This window comes from Sander lucioperca, chromosome 22 (assembly GCF_008315115.2).
Source record: "Sander lucioperca isolate FBNREF2018 chromosome 22, SLUC_FBN_1.2, whole genome shotgun sequence".
Lineage (NCBI taxonomy): Eukaryota > Metazoa > Chordata > Actinopteri > Perciformes > Percidae > Sander > Sander lucioperca.
Genome location: NC_050194.1, coordinates 8,822,795 through 8,848,883, shown reverse-complemented (window position 1 = coordinate 8,848,883; position 26,089 = coordinate 8,822,795). Strand labels below are relative to the sequence as shown.

The 26,089-nt window shown below is 40.9% G+C and overlaps 2 protein-coding genes across 4 annotated transcripts in view; both read right to left on the bottom strand.

Annotated features, from left to right (window-relative positions):
* Window positions 1–7,624, bottom strand: part of usp22 (ubiquitin specific peptidase 22) — a 45,956-nt gene extending 38,332 nt beyond the window's left edge. The window contains exons 1-2 of one of the 3 annotated variants that reach the window (XR_004896327.1): window positions 7,078–7,624; window positions 1,056–1,188 (exon numbers count right to left, since the gene is read on the bottom strand). Coding sequence is in view for 1 of the 3 variants with exons in the window: in XM_031295345.2 (XP_031151205.1) it covers window positions 1,056–1,188; window positions 7,078–7,197 (253 nt within the window). In the remaining 2 variants the exon portion in view is untranslated. The remainder of the gene's footprint in view (window positions 1–1,055; window positions 1,189–7,077) is intronic. The other 2 variants (XM_031295345.2, XM_031295347.2) reach the window with 2 other exon arrangements.
* A 718-nt stretch (window positions 7,625–8,342) lies between these two features.
* On the bottom strand, window positions 8,343–26,053 carry cops3 (COP9 signalosome subunit 3). The gene is made up of 12 exons (XM_031295350.2): window positions 25,864–26,053; window positions 24,246–24,375; window positions 21,097–21,209; window positions 19,999–20,048; window positions 18,205–18,297; window positions 16,592–16,771; window positions 16,069–16,209; window positions 13,681–13,854; window positions 11,042–11,128; window positions 10,810–10,923; window positions 10,611–10,691; window positions 8,343–8,733 (listed from the first exon to the last, which is right to left on the bottom strand). Exons 1-12 carry the CDS (start codon window positions 25,916–25,918, stop codon window positions 8,680–8,682), a joined length of 1,272 nt encoding a protein of 423 aa, XP_031151210.1. The 5' UTR covers window positions 25,919–26,053; the 3' UTR covers window positions 8,343–8,679.
* Between the last annotated feature and the right edge of the window lie 36 nt (window positions 26,054–26,089).

Here is a 26,089-nt window from a genome sequence, read left to right as displayed (position 1 = left end):
GCTGAATAATAAAATCTGTTTTATGTGTGTGGTACAGTCTTGTAATACCACGGAAGCTGATCGGCTGCAATATAAGTTGCATATTCGTCTCATTTGTAGTAATACAGCGGTTTCTGTTTTGAATAGCGAAAGAAAGAACTACAACACAACGGAATAAAAAACAAACAAAAAAAAAAAAAAGCACTGTGGGAGCATGTCAAAGAGCATTAGATGTACCCGACGGGCTGGGCCGGGTTCGGACAGGTATTTAGAAATGATGTTCGGGTTCGGGTCGGGCTCGGTCACATCAGCGCGATAAAGGCATTGAACATTTTTTATTTAAAAAAAGCTTATTATCTAGATGCGCGCCTGTGTTAACATGCGCTTGTTTCCCCATGTGCACTGATGCGTGCAGCTGCTTAATAAAAGCAGGCTTTCCACACAAACAAACGTATGTGTCGTTAGTATGAGAAAAAAAAAACAAGATTTTAACTGTGTCGGGCTCGGGAAAAATGTGGCCCGATCCGCACTCATCGTAAAGTGTCTTGTGGTGGTTTTTGAGGTGAGAAAAGAGGTTGGTTGTAATGTTAGACAGTGAAATATGCGGGCTCCACAACACATACAACCACAAAATAAATATTACATACTTTTTGGTACATTTTCGATATTGATATTGCACAACGTGATATTTAGTCGATATATCGTGCATCTCTAATATACGTTAGATTTAATATTTCAGTTCATAATTAGTGTTTGTTTTATTTGCTTATTTCACAGAAATGAAGACGTAAGAAAATTAAGTTTCAGTTTCTTACATTTTCAGCATCTTATAAAGTAAACAAACAGAAATTGCAAAGTTCAAGAAGTTATATTTTTCATTTACAATGGTGGTGTGAGGTTGTTTTTTTTGCCCAGTGCTTTAAGAGCTTGATCAAAGGCTCAGCCTGGCCTAGCATACTGCAGAATAAAATGATTTACTCGTTTGATCCTGCATGCTACTGATGAGCGCAGTATGCAGTAGGTACCGCATACTGCAGTCGTCTGCTAAATGGCCCCAGAGTGTGCGTTTGCCATACCTAGGTTATGCCTTTTGCTCTTGGCGTGCTCGTGGATGTGTTTTTTGGCAAAGCAGGCGAAGAAGACGCAGTAGAGGCATGAGTGGAGTCTGTTGAGGTGGGCACCACACATGTGGCAGATACACGACTTGGCCTGGAAGAGATGGGGCAGAGAGAGGGAGGAGGGAGGCATTAACAGAGAGGCAAAGGGAATTATTACCACAATTGTTCGCACAATATTCTAATGCACCATGTAATTTAACGGCCATGCAACCACAGCAGGGAGAGCTACAGTACACATGTAGGAAGTTGTGGTGGACACCGTTTTTTTTTTTTTTTTGACATTTCAAAATGTCAAATGTCTCTTGAATCATCACGGTGTAATGAAATGTAGTCATTTGTAAGGGCCAGCCCTGACTTGGCTTCATAATTTTTGGCTTTAACTTGCAAAATAATAACTTCTCTATCAAGTAAAACTGAACTGAGAATGTGGGTGGAGGGTTGATAGTGTGGCTCAAAAGCATGCAGATGAGAAGCTGGCATGCCAATGAGCCAGCGTGAATATGAGCAGGTGAGAAGAAATGAGCAATGCGTGGAAGAAGAGACGAGGGAAAATAAGAAAAGACGGGAGGGAGAAAGAAGGAGACGGAAGAAGGCATAAGGGCAAAGTTGAAGATCTAAGAGAAGGGGATATTTGAAATGTAGATGCCAATTGCAAAATGTTTATCTCAATGTCAAATTCTGTCTGATGTGTTCACAAAATGTGTTCTGCTAACCGTATACAAACTGGGAACTATATTCTCAGAAAGGCGAAGCATTGCTACTGCTGCTACTTGGGCGGAGATATTTGCTCGCAGCATCTGAGAAGCCCCGTGGTGAGGAGCAGAGAGAGTAACAACGGTGCTTTTCAGGTGTTGCGCTAATCACTCCGCCCAAGTAGCAGAAGTAGCTTTCCTTCTGAGAAAATAGTTCCCAGTATGTATACGGTTAGAAGATGGCTGTGTCTCATGTGACCTTGTTATTTGTACACCCTGTGACTATACAAATAACAACATGTAAATAGGAACAGGTTGACGTTATTTTGTCACTTATTGGGAGCAGTAGGCTAGATGGAGACGGTTACCTCCAGGATCTGGGCTAAACTAGGCTAGCGGTGGGGGCGTCAGAGAGAATTACAACACGCACGGAGATGAGAAGGGTATGTATGGACTTGTCTAACTCTGGGGGTTACGGTGAATAAGCTCAAGTCCCAAAAAGTCGGTGTGTTCTTTGGGGATGCAATGATTTCCTAAGTAAGCATATAGGCTATTTAGATGGTTTTATCTGTAACCTCTGACTTAAGCGCGATTTATGGTTCACAGGGACAGGCTCCACGCAGAGCTTTCGCCGTAGCATACGTAAGTGGCCTGAAGTTTATACTTGCGTGTTGGTGTGTGTGTGTGTGTGTGTGTGTGTGTGTGTGTGTGTGGGGAGTGTGTGGTAGAGCGAGTGAGAGAGTGACGGATTAGCTTCGGAGTGAGTACCGACTCTAGAGTCATGGTGGGAGAAACAAAGTGTCTCCCCTGTGCTTTCTGACCGCGGCGGGAAAAGTTAACCCTTATCTTGATTTCATGTTGTTTATGGAGAAAGAGATCCAGGAAATGAGTCGGGGGGGGGATGCAAAGCTACCAAGCCCCGACGTGTGCCGCCGCGACGTGTAGTCACATTTTTCGAGAGCTGCACGTCAGGCTACGGCGTAGGTTCGTGTCTGCGTACCTAGTAGGGTTGTACGATATTGACAAAATGTGATATTGCAATATCGGTTAGGAATATTGCGATATCGATATTAATTTCGATATTTTTAAACATATACATACAAATACAACACAAGGTTTACTTCAACTGACGGTCATATTGGACTGGTACAACATGAATAAATAAATAAGGACCATGTCTACAGAACAGGACATGTTTTACTGGTTGTACAGTATAAAATATATAAATAAAGAGAACAGGACATAACTTTTCTTTCGCTTCTGATTTGTTCCGTTTAGTTGTCTCTATCTATTTCTTCACTTACACTGTCACTCTGTCCAAATATGCACACACGTGGTACGCTCCATAGGGTTTGTCACGTGCGCTGACGTGCACTAACATGTGTAAGTGGCACGGTTACTGGCCAATGAAACATGATCATTATAGTGTTTCAAGAGGGCTCTAAATCAAACACAACTAATCCACACAGCCAACGGACGGGACGCAGCGCTCCACAAAATAAACTAAATATTGCATACTTATCTATACTTCCGATATAATATTGCGCATCGTGATATCGCGATAACGATACTGAGTCGATGTATCATGCACCCCTAGTACGTAGCCTCGGTGTAGATTTTTTTTCGGTGTAGAAGTATAAATCACGCGTCACTTTACTTGTGTCGTGTTCTTTGCATGGTTTTGTTCTTCTTCTTTGTAATTTAACTGCAAATAAAAAGAAATAAGTGCATTTTTCTAAATGTCAAACAACTCCATTAACAACATTTAAGTAATATGCAAGTCAGATCTTTAAAAAAAAAAAAAAAAAGCACATACTTGACATGCCAGCCTAAACATGGACATGGACGCAAAATGGAAGAAAACAAAAAAAAAAACATTATTCTTATTCCAGTCACACACACACACACACACACACACACACACACACACCCCTCCATGAGTAAGTGCTTAGACAGCACATGAATTATATATATAATAAAAAAAAAAGGCATCAATATGCAACAATGTCCCCCCCCTCACTCATTCTTCCAACTGGCAGGTTCATGTTTACTTCTCTGGTCCCTGAGAACATTGTATTCATGTAGGAATGGGACATCCTTACATCCTCTGCTGTCATGGCAGCAGGAGTCCCATATGGAGTAGTCTCGCTTTGCCAGACCTTCCTCCACAGTGCTGAGGAACACGTTTACGTTCAAAAGTTGTTTTAGTCGTGCGACAGAAAACTGGACAGAAGATTGGACAGATAGTCTAGCTAGCTGTCTGGATTTACCCTGCAGAGATCTGAGGAGCAGTTAACCATAGTCCTCATAAGGCTGACTTATGGCTGACTGGCTGCGTGGCGTGTCCGTTTTTATTTCGGCTCCCATGTTAACAGGTTAGAGCTTACACACTGCCTGTGTGACACATACGTCTCAGGCGCGGCTCGAGCCGCGCCGAAAACGCGTGCATGCTAGAAATAGGACCACGCCTATTTTTAAGGCGACACGCAAGCGTGTTGGAAGCGTTTCCAGGCAAAATAAAATAGGAAAAGATGTTTATATGTCATTTTGACACGAATACATTTAATAAATGACATGTTGATGTTTGAAAGTCTCTAACTCTCTAAATAAATGTAATTTCAAAAAAAAAAAAAAAATCAATTTTCTAATAGGCCTATTGCACCTGTCATTACAGAACGAAATATTCTGTAGCCTATTTTGCCGTCAATACTGCCGACGTTGTCTTTGCTGTAATCAAATCAGTATATATTTATGTTTAACATGGTATTTCATTTTATGGTTAAGTGGAACGTCGTGGATACAGACTTCATATTTTAACAAAAAGAAATTAACATCACGGCACAAATGTTTTTTTGTTTATTTTCCAGCTCCTACTACGTGAGCCGTAGTACCTAGAGTTTTTCCTGTGCGTTTCTTCGACGTGCAACGCTAGACAGCCAATTACCAGCATAAAAGATCTTGCTACAAGCATGCTGCATGCTTATTGACTGACTGTTGCTGATGAGATTAGCATGTATTGAAACTGGGTGTGGACCTTTATCACAGCAGACATTAATGGTTTTGAATACACCTGTGCTGTTCCTACTATGACATGTCAACATTTCTGCCGTGAAAAAGAAGGCATTTTTCAATTCTCTGCAGGTCGCTGCCTAAAAACTATTGAATTCGGTACCCAGTCCCAGTCATGGACATACATTAGTTCTGCTTCAGCACACTGGCCATGTACTAACTAATAGGCCACACGCTCAGTAATGCCTTGTGGTCTTCCTAACTCGCCAAGCTCTGTCCATGTCATATTTCTGCGAGCGCTGCCATGTCAGGGACGAGCCATCTGCTGGCAGGATGTTATGCGAGAAGAGCAGTAGAGGGTAATGGGCTGGAAAGATCCTGGTTAGAAATGGAAGTGAGGACATTATCACACGGTCAGCCGAGTGCTACATCATCTATTTTGTGGTAGCTTGGTGCACACATATTCAAAGTGCTGCTCCTACCAGCTGAAGAAGTGGGAATATTTGTAAATGAAACATGAGGATGAGTAATTATGAATTTACTTATGCATAATGTATTGTTACATCATGGGGAACAGTGTTTCCTTGAGGATTTTTTTTTAGCAGTGGGGGAAGTTCTGTCCGAACAACAACAATAATAGTCGACTTGGAAGAAAGCGAACGTTTTGACAATAAACTACATCAACACAACAGTATGTGGAGTTAAACTGGACGTACCCAATAACCTCTGAATAGTTTTACTTGTTGTTAAATTGCAATGTGAGCGGCAGGATCATTTAAAAAGGCAACGGCAACTACATTGAGCATCTGCCCTATTTCTGAAACCGAGGCGGCAGAAATTTTGCCATGGCGGGCCGCCACTACAAAATCAACATAGAGGAAACACTGGGGAAATTAGAATGCATTATCCTGCAAGGCTCCGGTGGTTGTGCTCCATTGCAGTTATCTTGAGAAACATACGTTTGTTTCGTGGTGGACTGGTAATATCCAATGCAACTGTCCTTCAGATGTGATTAGTCACCTCTTGGGATTGACTGCAACTGACTAAAGACTGAAGATTTTTCAGAGACATTTTAGAGTAATTGTCCCATTGAATAAAAAAACAAAAAAAGAACTAAATGTGTAAGGGCTTCCTGTGGGCCCCATGCTTCCATCTGAGTGGAAAACTGAGCCACGATCAATATCAATAAGAATGCACTGCCAATAGGGAGGTAATGCCCAGGAGGGATGTGAGCCCTTTTACCAGCCTTGTCTGCTCTTTAGGGTAGGGTGGTGGTGGGGGGGCAGGAGGAGACCCTGCTAATATTTACACCATTTATTTCAGTAAACATGCCTCCTGGACAACAAGCTCCCCACTGATCCCATGACAGATGACAGGGGGATGGGGTTGTCCCAGAGCCCATTCCAGTGCAGGATGCATGTAGGGGCAGCCAAAGCGCGCACACACACACACACACACACACACACACACACACACACACAAGATACATGCACAACATGCTAATATTCTGCAAATCTGCTCTGCGTCCATGGGTTGTTGATCTTTACAATAAATAGGACGCAATAAAATGTGTTTCCCTCTCTAAAGAATACGAACAAACTGTACCCATGTGAAAGAGGGGCTGACTGATTACATACACATACACACACACACACACACACACACACACCCTATTGCTTTAACAGTTTAACAACGTCGTATTGACCCCGTCATGCAGTGCAAAGATAGCTGCATATCTGTCATTGTTGCTTACGGTTTGCAGGATAACAGGTAGAGAGTAAGCTTAGTTGAGTTTAAAACAATTATTATTGCCCCCCCAAGCGAGGAAATAGCACCGTGTAGCCTGATGCTGGTGGAAGGAAGTGGAGCCAGTGTAGGCGCAGAGCCAACCGATGCACATCAGCCTTCTAATCTATAATGCGGTCTCTAGCTTTTGAAGTAAGCTAACGTTCGGCTGTGCAGGGGTTACCACGGTGATGCTCGTATAGTTTGCTTCAGTTTTGGTCTGCTGTGCTGTTGTGGTTGCTATGTAGGCTAGTTTTAGCCTGATAGATACCAAGGAGAAACTATAGCGTGGGGTAGTATTTGACTGAGAGCAAACAGTACTTTGGCATTCAGAGTGTCGGATGTTTGTGTTGTTTTGACAGGCGGGGGGGAAGTGTCCACGCACGGGACGCCAGCTCAGCTCGCACACATACACAAACACACACTCAGTCTGGCGTAGCTACGTTTTAGGATCCCTTTCCTCTGACCACTCGTCTCCCTCTGTCACTTGTTACCTTGCGTTTTCTGGTCTCGGCTGAACCGCTCCACACGAAACACTGATAAATAACCCTCAGGTTCTGCTTCCAGTTGTCCACTTTGAAGCCGTTGACGTGGGGGCAGCCCGCGGGACTCATGGTAGTCACAGCAACCAGCTTATTATTGTCCTCTGGATGGATGGAACCTGTCAAAATCCCTCAACGCAGACCCAGTAGAAACGGGCTGGCTGGCTGGCTAGCTTGCCAGGTTCGTTATCCACCGATTGCTGCGTTCTGGCTAACTGGACATGTCCTGGTTGCAGTTAAGGAGACACGCGCAGTAGCAATCATCAAGACGATTTTTAACAATATTGTTATGTTGGAAATAAAATATTTTTTTGCATTTAAATCCAGTTTAGCGCTGTATATGTAGTTCTTCACATTAGCTGAATTACATGTTAGCAAGCTGGCTAAAGTTGGTTAGCACTGGAATTTCAACAGTGGCTCACACGGTGCGTCGTCAAGACCCACCTCATTCATAACGGTCGACCAATGAGCGGCGAGTGCTGCGCATGATTGGCGTGTGCCAACTTTCTTTTTTTACGGTTAAGTCCCGCCTCTGGTAAGTGGGTGCTGCGTCGTGATTGGTGCAATTTCCCCGGCAAACCACATCCGTCTGTATAAGGACGTTCATTGGCTGAAACATAAATCAGCTTCATTGTATCAATAAAGAACGTTATGATGTGACAATCAAGAGCAGCAAAGAGTGGATGGGAATTCTAATCCGTCTTAAAAAAGTACATGTCTTGAAACCAAAAGGGATGAGAAGGCATGAAACCCAGAACTATAATTCTTAAACAATTTATTATTAACAGATCCACAATCGCAAAGCTCAAGCTTCCCAAATGACATGACAGTTTGGTTTCATCTGTTGACTTCAACCTCTTGTCTAAACGGGTTTCTATACAGTGCTCTAACGACCTCTAGTGGATCCAACCTAAAAAAAAAAAAAAAAAAAAAAAATAGGAAAGGAAAGGAAAAAAAAAACAAAACAGTGCACCAGATTGTGATTGACTCCTCCATTGTGCCGAGTTTGGTCAAGGGCATGTCCATGTGTACAGATTTGCTATTGATGGTATCTGCATTCTAACCAAAAGAAGTGAGAGGAAAAACGGTGATTGCAGTCTTTACAAAATGTAGAATATATCCCTCGGCAGTCATAGATGTTTTACCTCATGTAAGGCCCTCTTGTTTTACGGCCATCATGCAGCAGAACCGATACAAACAGTGAGATTATTCACACATACGTTTGGAACAAATATGTCCAGTTTTTATTATTGTGGTTTCTGTTAATGTAGCAGTGGCGCTCCAACCTGAACATTGATAAATAAAACACTGACAAAAATGGTAAGATTTTTTTTTTTTTTCTTTTCTTTTCTGTAAGGATAAATTTGTTATCCTTAAGACACTGTGAAGAAAGAATAACCAAATGTATCATCATTCCACACAATTAGATTTTCCTTGACCAATGTCCTTATGCAATAGAATGTTTGTTTGTTTTTCCTCTTTTAAAAAAAATCCAACTCATCCTGGGAAGAACGGGTTGGGCGGCTGCGGCGTTCTCTCCCTGTCCGAGGCCCCTCAGGAATAACTTGATGTTTTGCTACCAACATCGTCCTCCTGCGATCCCATACTCTGAAAAACAAAAGCGTCACAGGTAAAAAAAAAAAAATGCTACCGGACCGATAATAGCTTAAAAACCGGTTCCTGCTGCATATCCACAAACAGTGGCTGATAGTTTAGTTTTTCAAGGGAGCAGGTTTACGACTGAATTATCTGGATGTCTTTGCTGGGGAAACAAAAAATTTTTTTTTAACATTAGTCCATGTTCCAGATTTAAAGGAACACGCCGACTTATTGGGACTTTCTTATTCACCGTATCCCCCAGAGTTAGATAAGTCCATACATACCCTTCTCAAGTTTATGAACCCATGCTAAAGTTAAAGACTAAAAAGAGGAATAAAAAAAATCATCTTTTGGAAATTGATCTTAATGCCTTAATTAATCCAACCTTTAAGGACACCAATTTTCTTTGTTAATGAATAATGTATCGTAAATAAATAAATGTTCTTCCTTAAAATACAGGGAGCATAAGTAAGTACACCCCTATGTTAAATTTCCATAGAGGCAGGCAGATTTTTATTTTTAAAGGCCAGTTATTTCATGGATCCAGGATACTATGCAACCTGATAAAGTTCCCTTGGCCTTTGGAATTAAAATAGCCCCACATCATCACATACCCTTCACCATACCTAGAGATTGGCATGGTTTTATTTCAGTTAGCCTAATAGCTGGTTTGATTTGCATTGAGAGATGATTTTATGGAAAGTACCCCATGTCAATCTCTATCATAAGGATGCATAGTATCCTGGATCCATGAAATAACTGGCCTTTAAAAATAAAAATCTGCCTGCCTCTATGGGAATTTAACATAGGGGTGTACTTACTTATGCCCCCTGTATTTTAAGGAAGAACATTTATTTATTTACGATACATTATTCATTCACAAAGAAAAGTGGTGTCTTTAAAGGTTGGATTTTTCCTGATTTTTTTTAATTAAGGCATTAATTTTTTATTCCTCTTTTTAGTCAACTTTAGCATGGGTTCATAAACTACACTGTATCTAAGTCTTATTGGGACTTAACTCTAAGTCCTAATAAGTCTAAGTCCTAATAAGTCGGCGTGTTTAAGGGTGTTCTATATTTTACTCAGAGAATTTATCCTCTCAATAAACCTGCTTTTTGGTACAAAACTTTGAAAGATATAACCATCGACTTCTTCAAGTTTTTGATTATGTATATGTGCAGTGGGAATGCTTTTGGAACACCTAAATACAAAAAAAGAGCATGTTTTGTCCAACTGCAGTTATGTTTTTTTATTTTTGAATGATTCTAACACTAGCTACCGTTGTGCTACACTGTGTTCATTCCTTTGATCATTTAGAATATAAAATAATTCTACCACATATAAAGCATCTTTGCACCATGAACAAAATTGTTAGTTTAGCAATGAGCCACAAGCTAAAAACCACGATATTCGCAAGGTGTGACTCTTCACTGATCTCCCGATTCGATTACGATTATCGTGTCAGCGATTCGATTCCTCGATGCATCACGATGCGTCAAATACATTTTTACTATTAGAGCCATATAGGATATTTAATTCATAGCTTTTCAAGCTTCAAAAAACAAACATTCTGCAGTGCTGTAATACTAAATAAATTGGATACATCAAACTACAGCACTGAGTACATGGCACTTCCTAAATGTGCAAAACATAACAGAATATGTAAACAGAAAGGTTGTTAGGCCTACATTAAATTGTAAACAGAAGTAATCGATTTTGGCCCGGCCGATTATCAATGCAGCATCGTCCACGATTCGATGCATCGATTATTTGATTCATTTCAACACCTCTAGTTGAGATTCTACAAAGCAAAATACATCCATGCATATGTTAAAAAAAAAAAATTATATATATATATATATATACACATTATCCGATTGCCTCACCTTCTGCACAAATTGTGGGTTTACTGTGATTTCTTGATCCATAGACTTTAGTTTCTCATCCAGCTCTATACATTTCAACATCTGAAAGGAGAAAACAATAACAAAGCTTCACTTTAAAAGTAGTTACATAACATAACATCATGCTAGGACGTCACGCAAAGCAAAGACAACGTTGCAAACCAAAGTTGGATATCCTCACCTCTTGGTCAATTTTGTGGAGCATTGCCGGGTTGTTGTATTTTTCGGGGTTGTCGTGGAAGCAGACCATGCCGTCCTTTTGGTTAATGCTAGCGTAGATCTCACCGTCTTCAATCTGCACGGAAGCACAACGAGGAGCGCTGAAACATTGCTTTTGATTTTAAGTTAAGTGTACAGACGTACAAGCGTTAAGGCTGGATTTTCATGCTTTGGTCTTTCGCAGACCAACTCACCATGTGTAAGACGTATTTCTCTGCTTCCAGGGGACCGGACAGCTGCACTCGACTCGCCATGTCTTGCAAAGACAGTGTCAGAAAGGTCTGCAGGGGACGCATGACGTGATATTAAAAACAGATTGGACAAAAGGATCTGCTGAACCTATGAGTGTAACATTGTGTACAGTTACTTGTCTGTGGTTGAGCGTTTGTAGGATCTTTGCATTCGGTTGATTAAAGCTTACACAGGTCGATTTAACCCTTGTGTTGTCCTCGGGTCAAATTTGGACCGTTTTCAAAGTTTCTGCATCAAAAATATGGGTTTCTTTCAACCAAATCGCCCAAAAATAACATGGATTGTTCCATACACGAAACGGGCTGTAATTATGCATCAACATACAGTACATTCCTCTGATCTTAATTATTAGCTAAAGTAATTCATCATTTCTGGGTTTTTTAACTCAAAATTAGGCATAATTTAATAGGGGTGCGCGATTCAGAAAATGGCACGATTCGATATCGATTTTTAGGCTCAAGATTAGATTCAAGAACAATTTTCGATTCGCAGTATGTAAATGTAGTTACTTTTCCCATGTGATTGCAGTAGACATACAATTAATAAAAAAAAAAATATATATATATATATTTTATTAAAAAATATTTATCGAATTTTGGAATTCTATGAATCGACTTTGAATCGGTAGAGCTTGAATCGCAATTCGAAATGTGAATTGATTTTTTTGCACACCCCTATAATTTAATATAAAATGAGGTTTTTTTGAACATGAATTACAAACATACGTGTAAAACAAGCGGTGATAAGTTGGAATGAAGTCGGCTTAGAAGACGTATACTTTATGCTTTATAAAACAGGTAAAACAGACCGGGTCAATTTTGACCCAGGAAGACAACGCAAGAGTTAAAGGTTAATATTTCACCAGCCAACTGTAGCAAAGCATTAAAAAAAAAAAAAAAAAAAAAATCAAAGCTAAGTCATGTTAAGTGTATTTAACAGGGTGTAAAATGTAATTCTCCCCTATGGGGATTAATACAAGTATCTCTTCTTCTTCTTAATATTAAGATAACCAAAACACCAAGCTATGGCTCCTCTCAAGTCATGACAGAGTCATTATGTGATATGATAAGTGATATGTTCACCAGCTCTAGCTGAAGACAGCCAGCCATTGTCTCCTATCTGGTTTGCTCAGCTTTCCCAACAAGACTTAACAGCTGGCTAGCAGTTGTCTACGTCTGCCTTCAGTTCACTTACCCATGTGTTTTTTTGGGTTGTTTCCTGTCATTTGGATTATTGGCACTTCTAATGGCGTGCAGCACAGTTGTACAGGAGGATTGAGACGCATTTCCAGATGTCTTAGATCAGAGTTTAAAAAGGTTTTTGTTCTCATCTGGCCGGATAAACTGAACTAAAACGGCGACATGCTTCGGAACACGTGTAAACAAAAGCACCGTTTGATGTAATACACCAAGACACTCCTTTGCTTAATTCTATATTGCCATGATCCTTAATGCTATAGCGCGTAGTTTCTGTCGCCCCCATGAGGAATTCTAAGTAATGACAACACATGATACAAGCCTTTCGTGATCGCCGACCGGACGCCACAATCTTCTGAACATAGCCATACTGAGAAATACAGAGAGAGTTGTGTGGAGCTGATAGTCTTGATTAACTTTGTATCAACTCATTTGGCAATGGCTTGAATGTGACGGACGTTACACACTAAAGCTTTAAAAAGGTACTCTGTGTAGGAATTTCTCCCATCTAGCGGTGAAATTGTATTTTGCATTCAAACCAATAGTGCTCTCTAGCGCCTCGAAAACACGTTGTGGATTAGCTAGGCAGCTAGGCTAGTGCTGTATGTCCCTCTCAGCTATTAGAGTTTTTCAAAATGGCGGAACGACATGGAAGCCTCCTTGGACTTGTCCGTCCAATGTAAATACAGATAATAAATTCTTCGCTTACGAGGATAAGTCAGATCATTGGCAGAGGTCATTTTACACCAATGAGGACATATTTATGAATGAAGACATAGATTTTAGCTAATAAAATACTTCAAACACTACACAGTGTACCTTTAAACGTTCTGTATACATTCCATATAGGGCTTGACGATAGGGAGAACATCAGATATCACAATATTCTTGACCAAATACCTCGATATCGATATTGCTGCGATATTCTAGGGTTGACAGTTGGTGCTCTAACAAAATATCTTCACACTTCGATAAATACTCATCAGTAATGTGGACATAATGTCTAAGTGGGAAAAAGGCAAATAATAGAACAGCTAGAACAGTCTGGTAAGATCAGAAAAGTACATCACTTTACTGTAATGCAGCCTTTAAAACCAGTAAAAGACAACACTTATGTCATATCACGATAATACGATATCCAAAATCTAAGACGATATCTAGTCTCATATAACGATATCGATACAATATCGATATATTGCCCAGCCCTAATTCCATATCCCTGTGACTAAACTTCATTTAATCCTTAACCCAAATCAAAACAGCGGTTATACAGTACAGTTCAAACCTCAGTGTCATCACCACATGATTGGATCAATTTCACTCATATTTTCTTGCGAAAACACCTGGCTCGCATTAAGAATACAAGAACACACAAACGCGTCCACCTTTGTTAGCCTCTGGATGTTCTTCTTGTAGAGGGAGGAGAGGCACTGTTTGACCAGGCCTGTGTTGCTGTCTCGTGCAAAGGTCTCGCTGTGTTTGTTGACCACGCCGCGCAACTCGGCCGGGTTGTTGGTGGTGTAGACCTGAGCCATCTCGTGGTATGCGTTGCTCAGGGGCTAAGGGCAGCGGGACGAGAAAAACAAAGAGAAAGGACACAATTACTTAATGGCACACAACCAATGATCAACTGTAGAACCAGATCTTCACTGGGTTTTACAGTGTGTTCACACGGCAATCAACACTATTATTAAATGATTAAGTCCCTGAAGTCGCCTCATTTCCTTCTGAGCTGAATAGGATTTGGCACACGTGGGGAACCTCGGTCTGGAAGCTCAGAAAAAAGCTGGCCACAGTGGAACCTCTCATGGGCATTGGCTGTTAACAGCTCATTTATTACATATACATATGGTATAAATACGAAAAAACGGGAAGCCGGAGCATCACCAAGGAGATTACCCACAGACGCCTGAGATGGCTAGGACATGTGTTGATGGATGGAGCAGGACCGCATCACAAAAGTCGCCTTAAAGATGGACACCACCTGGCAAAAGAAAACCTGGGAGGCCCAAAACCACCTGGCACAGAACTGTGACATAAGAGCTGGAACAGATGAACCTGTCACGAGGAGAGGCCCAACATGCTGCCAGGGACCGAATGCAATAGAGAGTGCTCATTGAAGCCATATGTCCCATAGGGGATGAAGAGGAGTAAGTAAGTATGGTATAAATATTGTATTACAGATTACAATACCTCTGCTTACACTGAAAACTGGAGAAGCCAGACACAGCCATTATAAGATGTTTACAGCTAGATAACTCAGCACTTTGACTGTAATAATATTGATTAAGTGATTACAACATAATCGACAGGTTCATTGACAATGAAAATAAAAGGAGACTGGTGCCCTATTTGACTCTCTAATGAAACCTAGACAAACAGTAAACTGCTGTGCATGACGATGCTTGGGAGTCTATATTTTTAAAGCCACATTCCATCCGTTTTATCGTTAGAAACACAGAAATGCTTGCACATGCAATTTAAACAGCATGTGTTTTAGAGAGGTGAGAGGTACAGAGAGCTTACCCTCATTGATATAAACAGGCTGGACAAAATAATCGACACGTTAGTCTAATGCAATACAATTCAACAGCACCACAGACTGCATCCTCCTCAGTGACCCTACAGTTGAATCAATGCCTCTCTAAAACGGTTTCAACAGAAAACAAACATTATAAACTTAATGAAGTGAGGATTTATCGCAGGACTGTTGTGTTACGCCCTATCTGATGGGACTAGTATTACCTGGGGACCTCTAGTCATTTGTAATAATTGCGGCGGTCGTCTGATCTTAATCCTGTGTGAAATCTGCCATGTCAGTAATTTGTCAAGTAAAAATTCCACCGCAAATGGCCCACCACACTTCGCCAAACACAGAGGTGGTGTGATAAAAGGAGCCCCGTGCTGATCGGCGTCTCTGTGATTCGGGGTTGTGTTGGCTGCGTTGGCAATTAGAAATGAAGGTTTTAACAGAGCCGTGGGGGATAATTAGGGTTACATTTTTTCAGTACTTTCCCTCTGTTGTTAAAATAATTCCAAACCTATTCATCCCGTTTACTTAGAAGATTTTGTTCTTTATTTAGAACAAAATAAATGTTCTAAATAAAAATGTTGTGGCATTTTACGTGCGATAACCGCGACCTCCTTCGCCGTTATATACGCGGTCTGCGTGGAGTTTTGAAAAGTGTAACCACACTTGCAACCGCTTTACCGGCATCGCCTTGACTCCCTGTGACTTAAACAAAGTTGACGTTGTTTCGCTCCGTCAACGCACCACAGCTCTGAGTGTGTGAGTGTGTGTGTGTGTGTGTGTGTGTGTGTGTGTGTGTGTGTGTGTGTGTGTGTGTGTGTGTGTGTGTTCCGCTCTCGTCTACATGCAGAGATGACAGATAAGCTTGCGCTTATGCGCTCTGGGTTACCGAAATTTTGGCACCGTTTGATTTAAAGTGAATCGGTCCTCGGTAGTACCGACGCAATTCGGTTGGTACCTAAAAAAGTACAGAGTTGGGTACCAAACCCTAGGGATAATGTCAGTAAATGTGAGATGGGGATTTCTAAATAACATGAGGTCCACTGGTAATACTAGTCCCGTGCGAACAGTGCTTTACTGCATTAGTTTTAGCTTTCTTGACTAGCTGACTAGATTGACTAGATTTTTCGCATCAGCTGAAAATCCGGTTACTGAAATGTCTGCAGATGTAAAAGGTAACCGCTGTAAGTGAAAACAGCAAAGCCCTAATACTGCTCATTCCATCCGTGCTATTTGCCCTTACCTTGATGAACCTCCCTACTATCTGTGAGGTGTATTTGGGCAGCGGCTGCACTTTGCCGTGGAGAATGAGTGACACCAGGATGTATTTCTTATAGGCTTCCAACATGATGTGGCTCACTGCCATCGCTGGAGTGGTTATTGCCTGGACAAGAGAAAACGAGACACACACGTGATCATCTACATATATGGCAGAGAAAAATTGAAATGTTATGCATTCATGGCATACAGTACATCAGCAGGGGTTAAAGCAAGAAACCATTTGTGAGCCTGAAATGCTGCCCTGGAGGAAATGTGTACAATGCATTGAATTAAGTCATTATAAAAATGTTAAAACTGCACCATGCCTGGATTCAGGCGTAGTGCCTGAGAATTTTAAGCCTTGCATAAGTACAAGACAAACTCTGAAGAATTAATGGTCACATTAGAAACCAATTTTCAAAGAATGTGTGCTATGCCATTACACGCATGCATGTCAGCGCATGTATTTGAGTGTGTATCTGGGTATTTTGGGAGTGTGAGAGTACCTGTTCATAAAAATACAGTGCTCTTTCAAAGTTCTTGAGGCCCGTGTAGATCATGCCACCATAGTAGTAGTAACATAAAAAGTGCTTTGCGTCGTAAGCTCCGTTCTCCTTACAGATGTCCATCATGTCCAATTCCAAGAAGGGCAGGGCGGGTTTGAAGCACTTTGCTAACAAGCACAGCTGCAAGGAGACAGGTACGTAGTGAGGACAACTTAGAGGGGTTACACTGGACGCTCACACCAGAAGGCAACTGTGCTGGGACTAAGCCTGCGTTTGAATTATTCAACACAACCATTTAAATGCTTTGCATTTAGGAGAAGGAGATCGAAAACAATTAAGATAACAGGGGATATCTTGGATGTTGATTCACAAATGACAAATATCCCTCTGCGACAATAAAACTAAATCTTAAATCTAATACAGCTAAATAGATCCCATTAGGTAGCTAAATTAAAAGTCGGATCATGAGGCCATTTAGGATTACAGCCGTGGTGCTGATCAGGCTCCAAAATTAGCACCATCTACCAGCTAAATGCTGGTGAAATAGGCAAACGGCTGGTACATTTGCTTCAATCGCCAGCCCAAAAAAACACCAATGGGAATCTATTAAGTGGCTGGTACAATTTGAACTAGGGCTGCACAATATATCGTTTTTTTATCGTCATCGCAATATCAACTGGCGCAATACACAGTACATATCACGATAGACGCTATGAGATTTTTTTGTTAGTTGAAAGAAAATATCAGTAGAAAACTGCACTTTAAAGTGTTTATCAGTCCATCCAGAAAAATGCAGAGTTTTTTTGTTGCGGGCAAAAATCCTTGATTTTAAAAAATGCGATGGAATATGCGGGATATTTATGCAATTTTATGCGATGAAATTGCGGGAACTTGCAAAAATTGCGGTTTCATCATGGCTTCATCGTGGGGTTTGCAGCTTTTCGATGATGCTCACGTCGCGTAATTACGTTGCGTAATTACGTTGCGTAATTACGTCACTTCATAACGTTCCCATGGCAACAGGGGAAAATGGCTGCTCGTGTGACGTAAACGCAACACTTTTCAACTTTCTGCTAAGATATATGTGACTTTTTTTGCAACGAAAATGCGGGGATTATGAAATCATGCAAGCCCCGCATATTTTGCGCGGAAATTTATGCGGCGAAAGTGTGCCGTATTTGAAAAAATGCGGCCCCCGCATAAATATACGGACTTTGGCTGATTATGCATTGAATTATGCGATCGCATAATCGCATTTTTCTGGAAGGACTGGTATATGTCACATTTTTAGTAGTCACTGTCAATCCAATGTTCAATTTGTTCAATAAAAGACTGTTAGAAATGATTATTTGTTTTAAATTCAACAAGCAATTTGTTGTATTTTAAAAGAATACTGAAAGCAACAGAAAGGCAGAACTGAGCACACTCTAATGTCTGTTCATTTATCGCAAGGAATATCGTTATCGCGATATTCAACAACATACTCGCGTATCGCATATTTTCCTCCTATCGTGCAGCCGTAGTTTGAACATTCACTAGCCATTCGGCAGGTGGACAAAAAGACAAAGTTCATTTTGGACCCTTGTGCTGATGCAGCAGGGCCAGAGACTCACCTGACACAGGTCTGCATGAACTGAGGTAAGTTGGTTTGTGTTCATCTGCATTTTGTCTATTGCCTGTTTTAGGACGACGACACCCCTCAATGGCTGCCGGAGAAGGAAAACACATTCAGTTAGTGATTCAGCTGTGGCTTTCATCCGGACACACTGGAAACGACCTGGGCCTGCGCCACGCTTTTAAAAAAAAAAATGCATTCAAATACTTAGATCAAGACGGAAAAGGAAAACACGCTGCTCCTGGATGCGGAGGCTCGGCGGCGCTCAAGCAATAGAATGACTCATTTGGGACTTTGGGAGAAATAAGATTAAAATGTGTTACTTATTTAGCGTTATCGCCGCAGGGGGAAATTGCTTTTGCAGCAAGGTGCATACGACATTAAAAATAGTTCACAAGCAGTTTCCTTTAACACACATAATGGGTAGGGGTTTTGGGTTTTGGTATATCGATTCAATCATCAACTATCCAATCTTATCCACACAAAGTGAAAATACTGACATATATCGTCATCTTTAAGATGCGCCTTTATTTTGAAATTGAGAAACGCCTTTATTTTATTTTAACATACCATTTTTGATTCCTCTTTTTTTACAAGATAAATGCTGGAATTATGTTACATATCACAGACTGATTTTTCATTTATTTTGTATTACTTTTTTAACATGATCGTAGAAGGTGCAATAGGAGATGCTGCTACTGAACTGAGGCAGATCAGAAATTGCGGTTTACAGGAAAATACAGATTTTTTTTTTATTGGAATTGTTTATCGTTTTTGTTTTTATAACTTTAGCTCACATTCCATGCTTATTAATAGAAAAATGTATAATATGCAATTCATATCCATGTTCTCATCCTTGCATAAGAATATATAATAATAATATAACTGTTTTGATGGTGTTTCATGTTATAATGCGTGACATGTTTTATCTGTTACACAGTGAAGATTGAACATTAGCTATACTTCTATACTGTCTGGCAGAAAAAAAAAAAAAAAAAAATCGCAATTTCATTTTTTTCCCCCCAAATCGTTCAGCCCTACAATGTGATAACAGAGTCCATGGTCCTGCAGCGTTTGGAGCTGGTAGACAGTCTACAATAAAACCGTGCTCTGTTCATAAATACACCCTGTTCACATGGGGTCAGTCACTATGTTCCCACAGCCCAATGGTCCCACAGCCCAATGGTCCCACAGCCCAATGGTCCCACAGCCCAATGGTCCCACAGCCCAATGGTCCCACAGCCCTATGGTCCCACAGCCCTATGGTCCCACAGCCCTATGGTCCCACATTTCTAGGGTTATATTCCATCTGTAGCCCATTGCTAAGGGATTATAGGTTGGGTGTAACTGGCTACCAAATTGGGAGAAAGGGGGATAAAATCTGAAACAAATTTGCTGTGAGTCATGAATGAAAACAGTTTTGCGCAACCATGACAGCATTATACATTGCATGATCTATAAAGAAGTAGCCACTCAAGAAAGTACTTTTTCCTGCGAGCGTGTGGAAAGATTCTCTCTCTTTTTTATACTGCCGACTCTTAGAAAACATAGCTGCATAAAAATATGCAGTTTTTCCTCCACGTCATATTTCATCCAGCATTAGGTTTTACATTTTAAACACTAAACTAGAAATTTAAGAACATTTTTATCCACTCGATTATCAAACACAACCAATCAATGCAGATTCATTTGGACAGTAAAAAAAATATAAAAGTTAAAGTTAAATCTACTGTTCTGTAATGACAACTAGTTGGGCATTGCGCTCCCACCAAGTCAGAATCAACAGTCTTACCTGTTTCCGCTCTACGAGGGCGTTTGTCAACTGGTGGCAGAGACCAGCAACTGTGAGAGGAAACACAAGTGAAGGAAGGTTACTCTTTTAGTAGTCTCACATTGCCAGACCTCCATAGCTCTGTGTCAGCGCCGGGGTAAGGTCTGGCTACACCGCCTATCTATTCTGGGATAGGGAATACAAAAAAAAACAAAAACACTCTGGCTTGTTTGTATCTCTTTAAACCAATCACAACCGTCTTGGATGGCGCTAAACCCCGAATTGCGGACATAGTGAGAGCGCCGGATGTCAGGCTTCATCTTAGCATTGTACATCCGTTGAGCCAGACTACTCTTTTAGCGGTTGGTTAAGTGTAAAGCACTGCTCCATGTACAAGATAGGTCGACACGTCTACACGTCACTGCAGGTTAGGCATTGTCTTCCTGGACACACACATAACATTCATACAACGTTGCCATTTCTTTTCAACCTCACACAGTTCAAGGGTGCCAAATGACTGTGGATTACGGGCGCCTGGATAGCTCAGTTGGTAGAGCGGGCGCCCATATATATAGGTTTACTCCTCGACGCAGCTCGACTCCGACCTGCGGCCCTTTGCTGCATGTCATTCCCCCTCTCTCCCCCCTTTCATTTCTTCTGCTGTCCTGTCAAAAGAAAGGCTGAAAATGACCAAAAAAGAATATTTTTTTTTTTTTAAAATTACGTTTGCGGAAATGGAAGGCAATTTATAATCGCAGATACTGCTGAGCACTATTACTCGACACCAATATACCTGACCGTTACGACCTGACCAACGCAGCATGTTCTTAGTTTTGATTGATACTAGAAAAAAAACATTTTAGATCTTGTCAGCAGACGCTGTAAAAAGCCAGTAGTAAAGTACTTGCATGAGAAATAGTGGACATCATTTAGATAAAGTGGGACACAGCTTAGCAGAGTACATCCTCTCAACACAAATAAGTCATAAAACACTGATCAGTGTAGAAATCGTTTTTTTTTTGTTTAACTGAAAACTTGTACAACATAAAAAAAAAAAAAGAATAGAAACACGCATCCTTAAACGTGGAGGAGCGAGAGCTTTGGTTAGTCTGGACTTACAAGTGTCTGTTGCATATCTAATGTGCTCCCCGTTGCAAGTACTGATGAAGAGCTGGACTTGGGAGAAGAGCGTCTCAAAGTCAGGGATGTTTGGCATGGAGAACTTCACAAATCTGGAAGCAGAGAGAAGGAGGTGAGCAAAGACATTTTTAAGGAACCAAAGACACCTTAAAGCGTAACTCTCACCAACAACCTAGGGTCTTTTTGTGAATGTACCTGAGTCAAACTTTCGTTTAAAAGCATAATTAGGACGGAAACGCCACTTTTAAGATTTACGGTATTTTCGGTCAAATGGCCTTTTGAATGGGAGTGCTAGGAGCTACTATGCTCGACACAACATGAAACTTTGCTGGAAGTATCACCAGGGGCTCTACACATGAACTCGAGCATTGAGAACATTGTTTGTGTACACAGAGTTTACTAAAAAGAAAGGTTTTAACAACTCACTGTAGCTGTTGTTTTTTCCGGTCGCCGTCCATCTAACCAGTTGGCGTTTCCGTCCTAATTATGCTTTTAAACGAAAGTTTGACTCGGGTACATTCACAAAAAGACCCTAGGTTGCATTTTGGCGAGAGTTACTCTTTAATACAGACCTTCAAAAAAAAAACTAAATTGGATGATTTAGTTGTTGGGTCCTTTTTTCCATATGCAGAGAGTCAAATGATATCTTTGGAACGGTGTTTAACTTGAGTTTTTAAGGTTTGTGATGCAGAAGTGAACTCAGAACATTTAGTGTTTACGTTATAGTAAGCGGTTAGAACTAAGTAAAAAATAGTAAAAAGTGTGTTCCATATAATGTGCGATCAAACTCAACAGCAATTTTAATATTCAATGCACCATCGGCATTTCTTTATTCCAGGGTTTCTGCAGGTTTCACCAAGTCAAATTTAAGACCTTTTTAAGGCCATCGTGAATGAAATTTAAGACGTGTATCACGACATCAAAAGAAAGATAAAAGGTGAGAGTCCGGAAACATCGTCTGAAACAATTCCCTGATTTCCTCATTGGCATTATAGGACGGGTGTCTAGATTGGCTGCACATTTAGTTGCATGTTGGTTTCATTTGTAGTTGTAATACAGAAAATAATATTTGGACTAGCGACAGAAAAAACTAAAACACCCCAGAATAATAAAAAAAAAATTTTTTAAAAAAGGAACACGCCGACTTTTTGGGACTTTAGCTTATTCACCGTAACCCCCAGAGTTAGATAAGTCCATACATACTGTTCTCATCTCCGTGCGTGTTGTAACTGTGTCTGACGCCCCCAGCGCTAGCTAAGCCTAGCACAGATCCTGGAGGTAACCGGTTCCAACTAGCCTACTGCTCTCAATAAGTGACAAAATAATGCCAACATGTTCCTATTTACATGTTGTGATTTGTATAGTCACAGCGTGTACAAATAACAAGGTCACTATGCTTTTACTATCTAGTAATTGTTGACTCTATTACTCCAACTCTGAGCGAACTCCAGGCGAACTCTCTGCTCCTCACCACGGGGCTTCAGGTGCTGCGAGCAAATCACTCCGCCCACGTAGCAGTGCTTCGCCTTTCTGAGAATATAGTTCCCAGTTCGTATACGGTTAGAAGATGGCTGTGTCTCATATGACCTTGTTATTTGTACACCCTGTGACTATACAAATCACAACATGTAAATAAGAACATTACGTTATTTTCTCACTTATTGAGAGCAGTAGGCTAGATGGAACCGGTTACCTCCAGGATCTGGGCTAGGCTTAGCTAGCGCTGGGGGCATCAGACAGAGTTACAACACGCACGGAGATGAGAACAGTATGTATGGACTTGTCTAACTCTGGGGGATACGGGGCATTTCAATGAGCATTAGAGGTAGCATTACATGGAATTACAGTAAGACCCGTTTAAAGTTATTCAAGACCTAGAACACAATACTTCAGCTAATTTAAGACTTTTTAAGACCCCGTGGACACCCTGTGATTCACTAAATGATGAGAACTAATCACTTTCTTTGTTATAGTTCAGGCCCACATTAGGTGTGTGCAACAGGTGGCTTTGTGCTGCTTTGGGTCTACATCAGATATTGCTACGCTACATGCGCAACAGGCAGCCTATAATAATAATAATAATAAAAACATAATACTGTAATACTGATATTTGTCTTTGTAGTCGGTTTGCGTCCACACTTGGAATCGTTTCAAAAATGACGATTCCATTGGAATCCGTTTGGAAAACTTGGTTTCGAATCCGATCATCAGTTCCAAATTGAACACACGCAAGTTTTGGTTTCCGTAGCGGCCAGGTGCTTGTTGCGTTGCAGCCATGGAGCACAGTAAGCGGCGCTCGAAAGTGTAGCTGAAAAAGCCCGGCAAAACACAACTGAATCAAAATAAAATGTCCCTCTTGTCTGTGAAATAAGCATGTGACCCGTTTCAACTGCAGCCCTCAAAGAATGGGAAGTGATAAGAACCGGATTAAAAAGGTCCAATGTGTTCACACTCAATCTAGCATTGAGATCATATATCGCAACCAACTCTCTCGCGCCACGCAGTTCAAAGTACGTATTACAGTTACGGTAGCCTACACGCTTCAAAAAGCCGGTCTCTTGCTCTTTTCAGTATCCTTTTTTCTTTTTCTGGGCGAAGAAGAAGACTCCTGTTCCTGAAATTTGGATTTTGAATACGTGTGGTCCTCCATGTTTCCTTCTTCAAACTTGCCGGGGCCGGGAAGCTACGATACCCATTAGCAGCATTAGCAGCACCTGTGAGTTTATCATGTGACAGCGAAAACGTGAAAGGCAGAGCAGTACGTCCTGTATGTCCCTTAACGGCTAACGTATTTCAAGATGGAGCATGAATATGGAGCGTCTACCCCAGTTCATGCAAACGCAAAATTTCAAGCCCATAGGAATACTTGGACTTGATGGTGGTGGTCAATATTCATGGAGAAGGACAAGTTTGTGAACGGGAAAAGCAGATTTTGAGAACAAACAACAAAACAAGTTTACACACTGGGCCTTTTAAAAAGGAAGAATCGGAATTTAAATCAGAATTGTTCAAATCAAAACGATGCCCAACCCTACTAGACACCGAGGAAGAGTTCTCGACCGTTGCTAACTGCACTGAGGTTGGCAAACCTGAAAAAAAAAAGACCTAGGATGGAGCAGGCTACTTACAGCACAGCCAGCACGCCGAGGGAGTGCTCCTGGATGTCCAGGGCCCCCAGCACCGTGTCCAGGTGGGACAGATTTTTGGCCAGCAGCTCTCCACTCTTGTTGATCAACTCACACAGCTGAGTCATCTGGCCTGGGGGGCGGGGGTGGGGGAGGGGGGGGTGAGAGGGTAGGAGAACAGAGAGAAATTAAAACCATTTTGGACCTTTTTGAATGTCCTCTTGATCTTTGGAAGAACACATTTCTCATATCTGAGAGAGTTTACATTGCAATGCTATATGCAGATCAATTTTCATTCTTTTTTTTTTTTTTTTTTGGCAGGCCCTTTGTTTTGTAATTAAATTAGGCCAGAGATCTTCAGCAGGGGGTCCATGACCCCTAGGGGGTCCTCAGATTAAGTGCTGGATGGGCCGCCAAATTAGGTAAAAAAAACCCATACTTTTTTGAAAGTTTTTTTCAGAAATTTAAATATGTCTGAAAATAAACAATAGCAAAGATAAATTGGCCTATTTGTGAAAAAAAAAAAATTAATTTACACATTGAAAAGATAAGATTACTATAGGTAAGGTAGCCATACAGTTAAGCTTGAGGATTTACTGTGCCTTCCTCATGTACAGTAAGTTTAACATTAAAACATATGTATATGTATAAATAATATATTAATATACATTCATTTTCATCCATCTGGGCCCATGTTTAATATGCAACTCAATTGTATACAATATATTTAGTAGGGGGTCCCTACTCTGTCTCTTTTTCAGCTAAAAGGGTCCTTGGCGTAAAAAAACGTTGAAGACCTCTGAATTAGGCTGTTAAACTGGAATTTAATCTCATTAAATGTCAACTTTCAAATGTCTAATTACATGTTGTGGCACACAAGAGGGACACATGCACACAGATGTAACTGCACTTAAAACTAGAAAAAACTAAGTTTTATAATATATATTTCCCTATCATTGTAAATGTTGACGTTAAATTAATAAAATCCACAAAGGATAAGGGGGCAAGTTTTTCCGCAAGTATGCTGAGGCGTTTTCTTAATTTTTTTTAGTGGTCAGATTGATGATAGAATTGCATTTTTGTTTTGTTTATGGCTGTCAAGATGCTATTCTTTAGAAAGGTAGAAAACAACCGTGGTTTACAACAGTATTTACAATCATCGTGCTGTGGCTGAGTATTTCAATATAAATCGCCCGGTCAAGTGTCCTGTCAAGGCCTTGCAATAGAGGTAATGCAAGCGGGATTGACAGATGACTTTAAACCAATGATATTCGCTAATTCCGTTCGCTAACCAATCACGCGTGCCCAGGGCGGGACTACCGGTAGGTAGTCATCGGAAATTATTTTCTAGATGAAAAACAAAAAGTATGATTTTGACATTTAGCTTGAGGAACCACCCAGTTTGTGGTTATCATAGGCGTCCCTGTGTACTAACGCATCTTCTGGTGATACTTTACACAACTCTCGCAGCCAGAGAAAGTCATTTTTACGGTGTGTTTACATGATAAAGCAAAAAGAGGGCTCTAACCAGTTTGGCTGCCTAGCTATCGGCACGGCATTGGATAGCATATGCTAGCTAACTAGCTAATACTTCCGACTCTAATGAGTTTAGCGACCCTACCTTGAGCGGAGAGCTGCCGCACATTGTTCACAAACTGCTCCAAGGCTGAAGCCATTATTTCCTGGGTCCAAAGTGGAGGTAATTTGCACTGTTTTTCATTCAAACGTCAGAAACAACTCCGTACGGACTAAGACAGGGGGCCACACAGCCGCCACAGAGGTTAAACTATCGCGAGATCATAAAACAGAACAGACTGCAACGAGATTTACGAACCGACCATTGGATT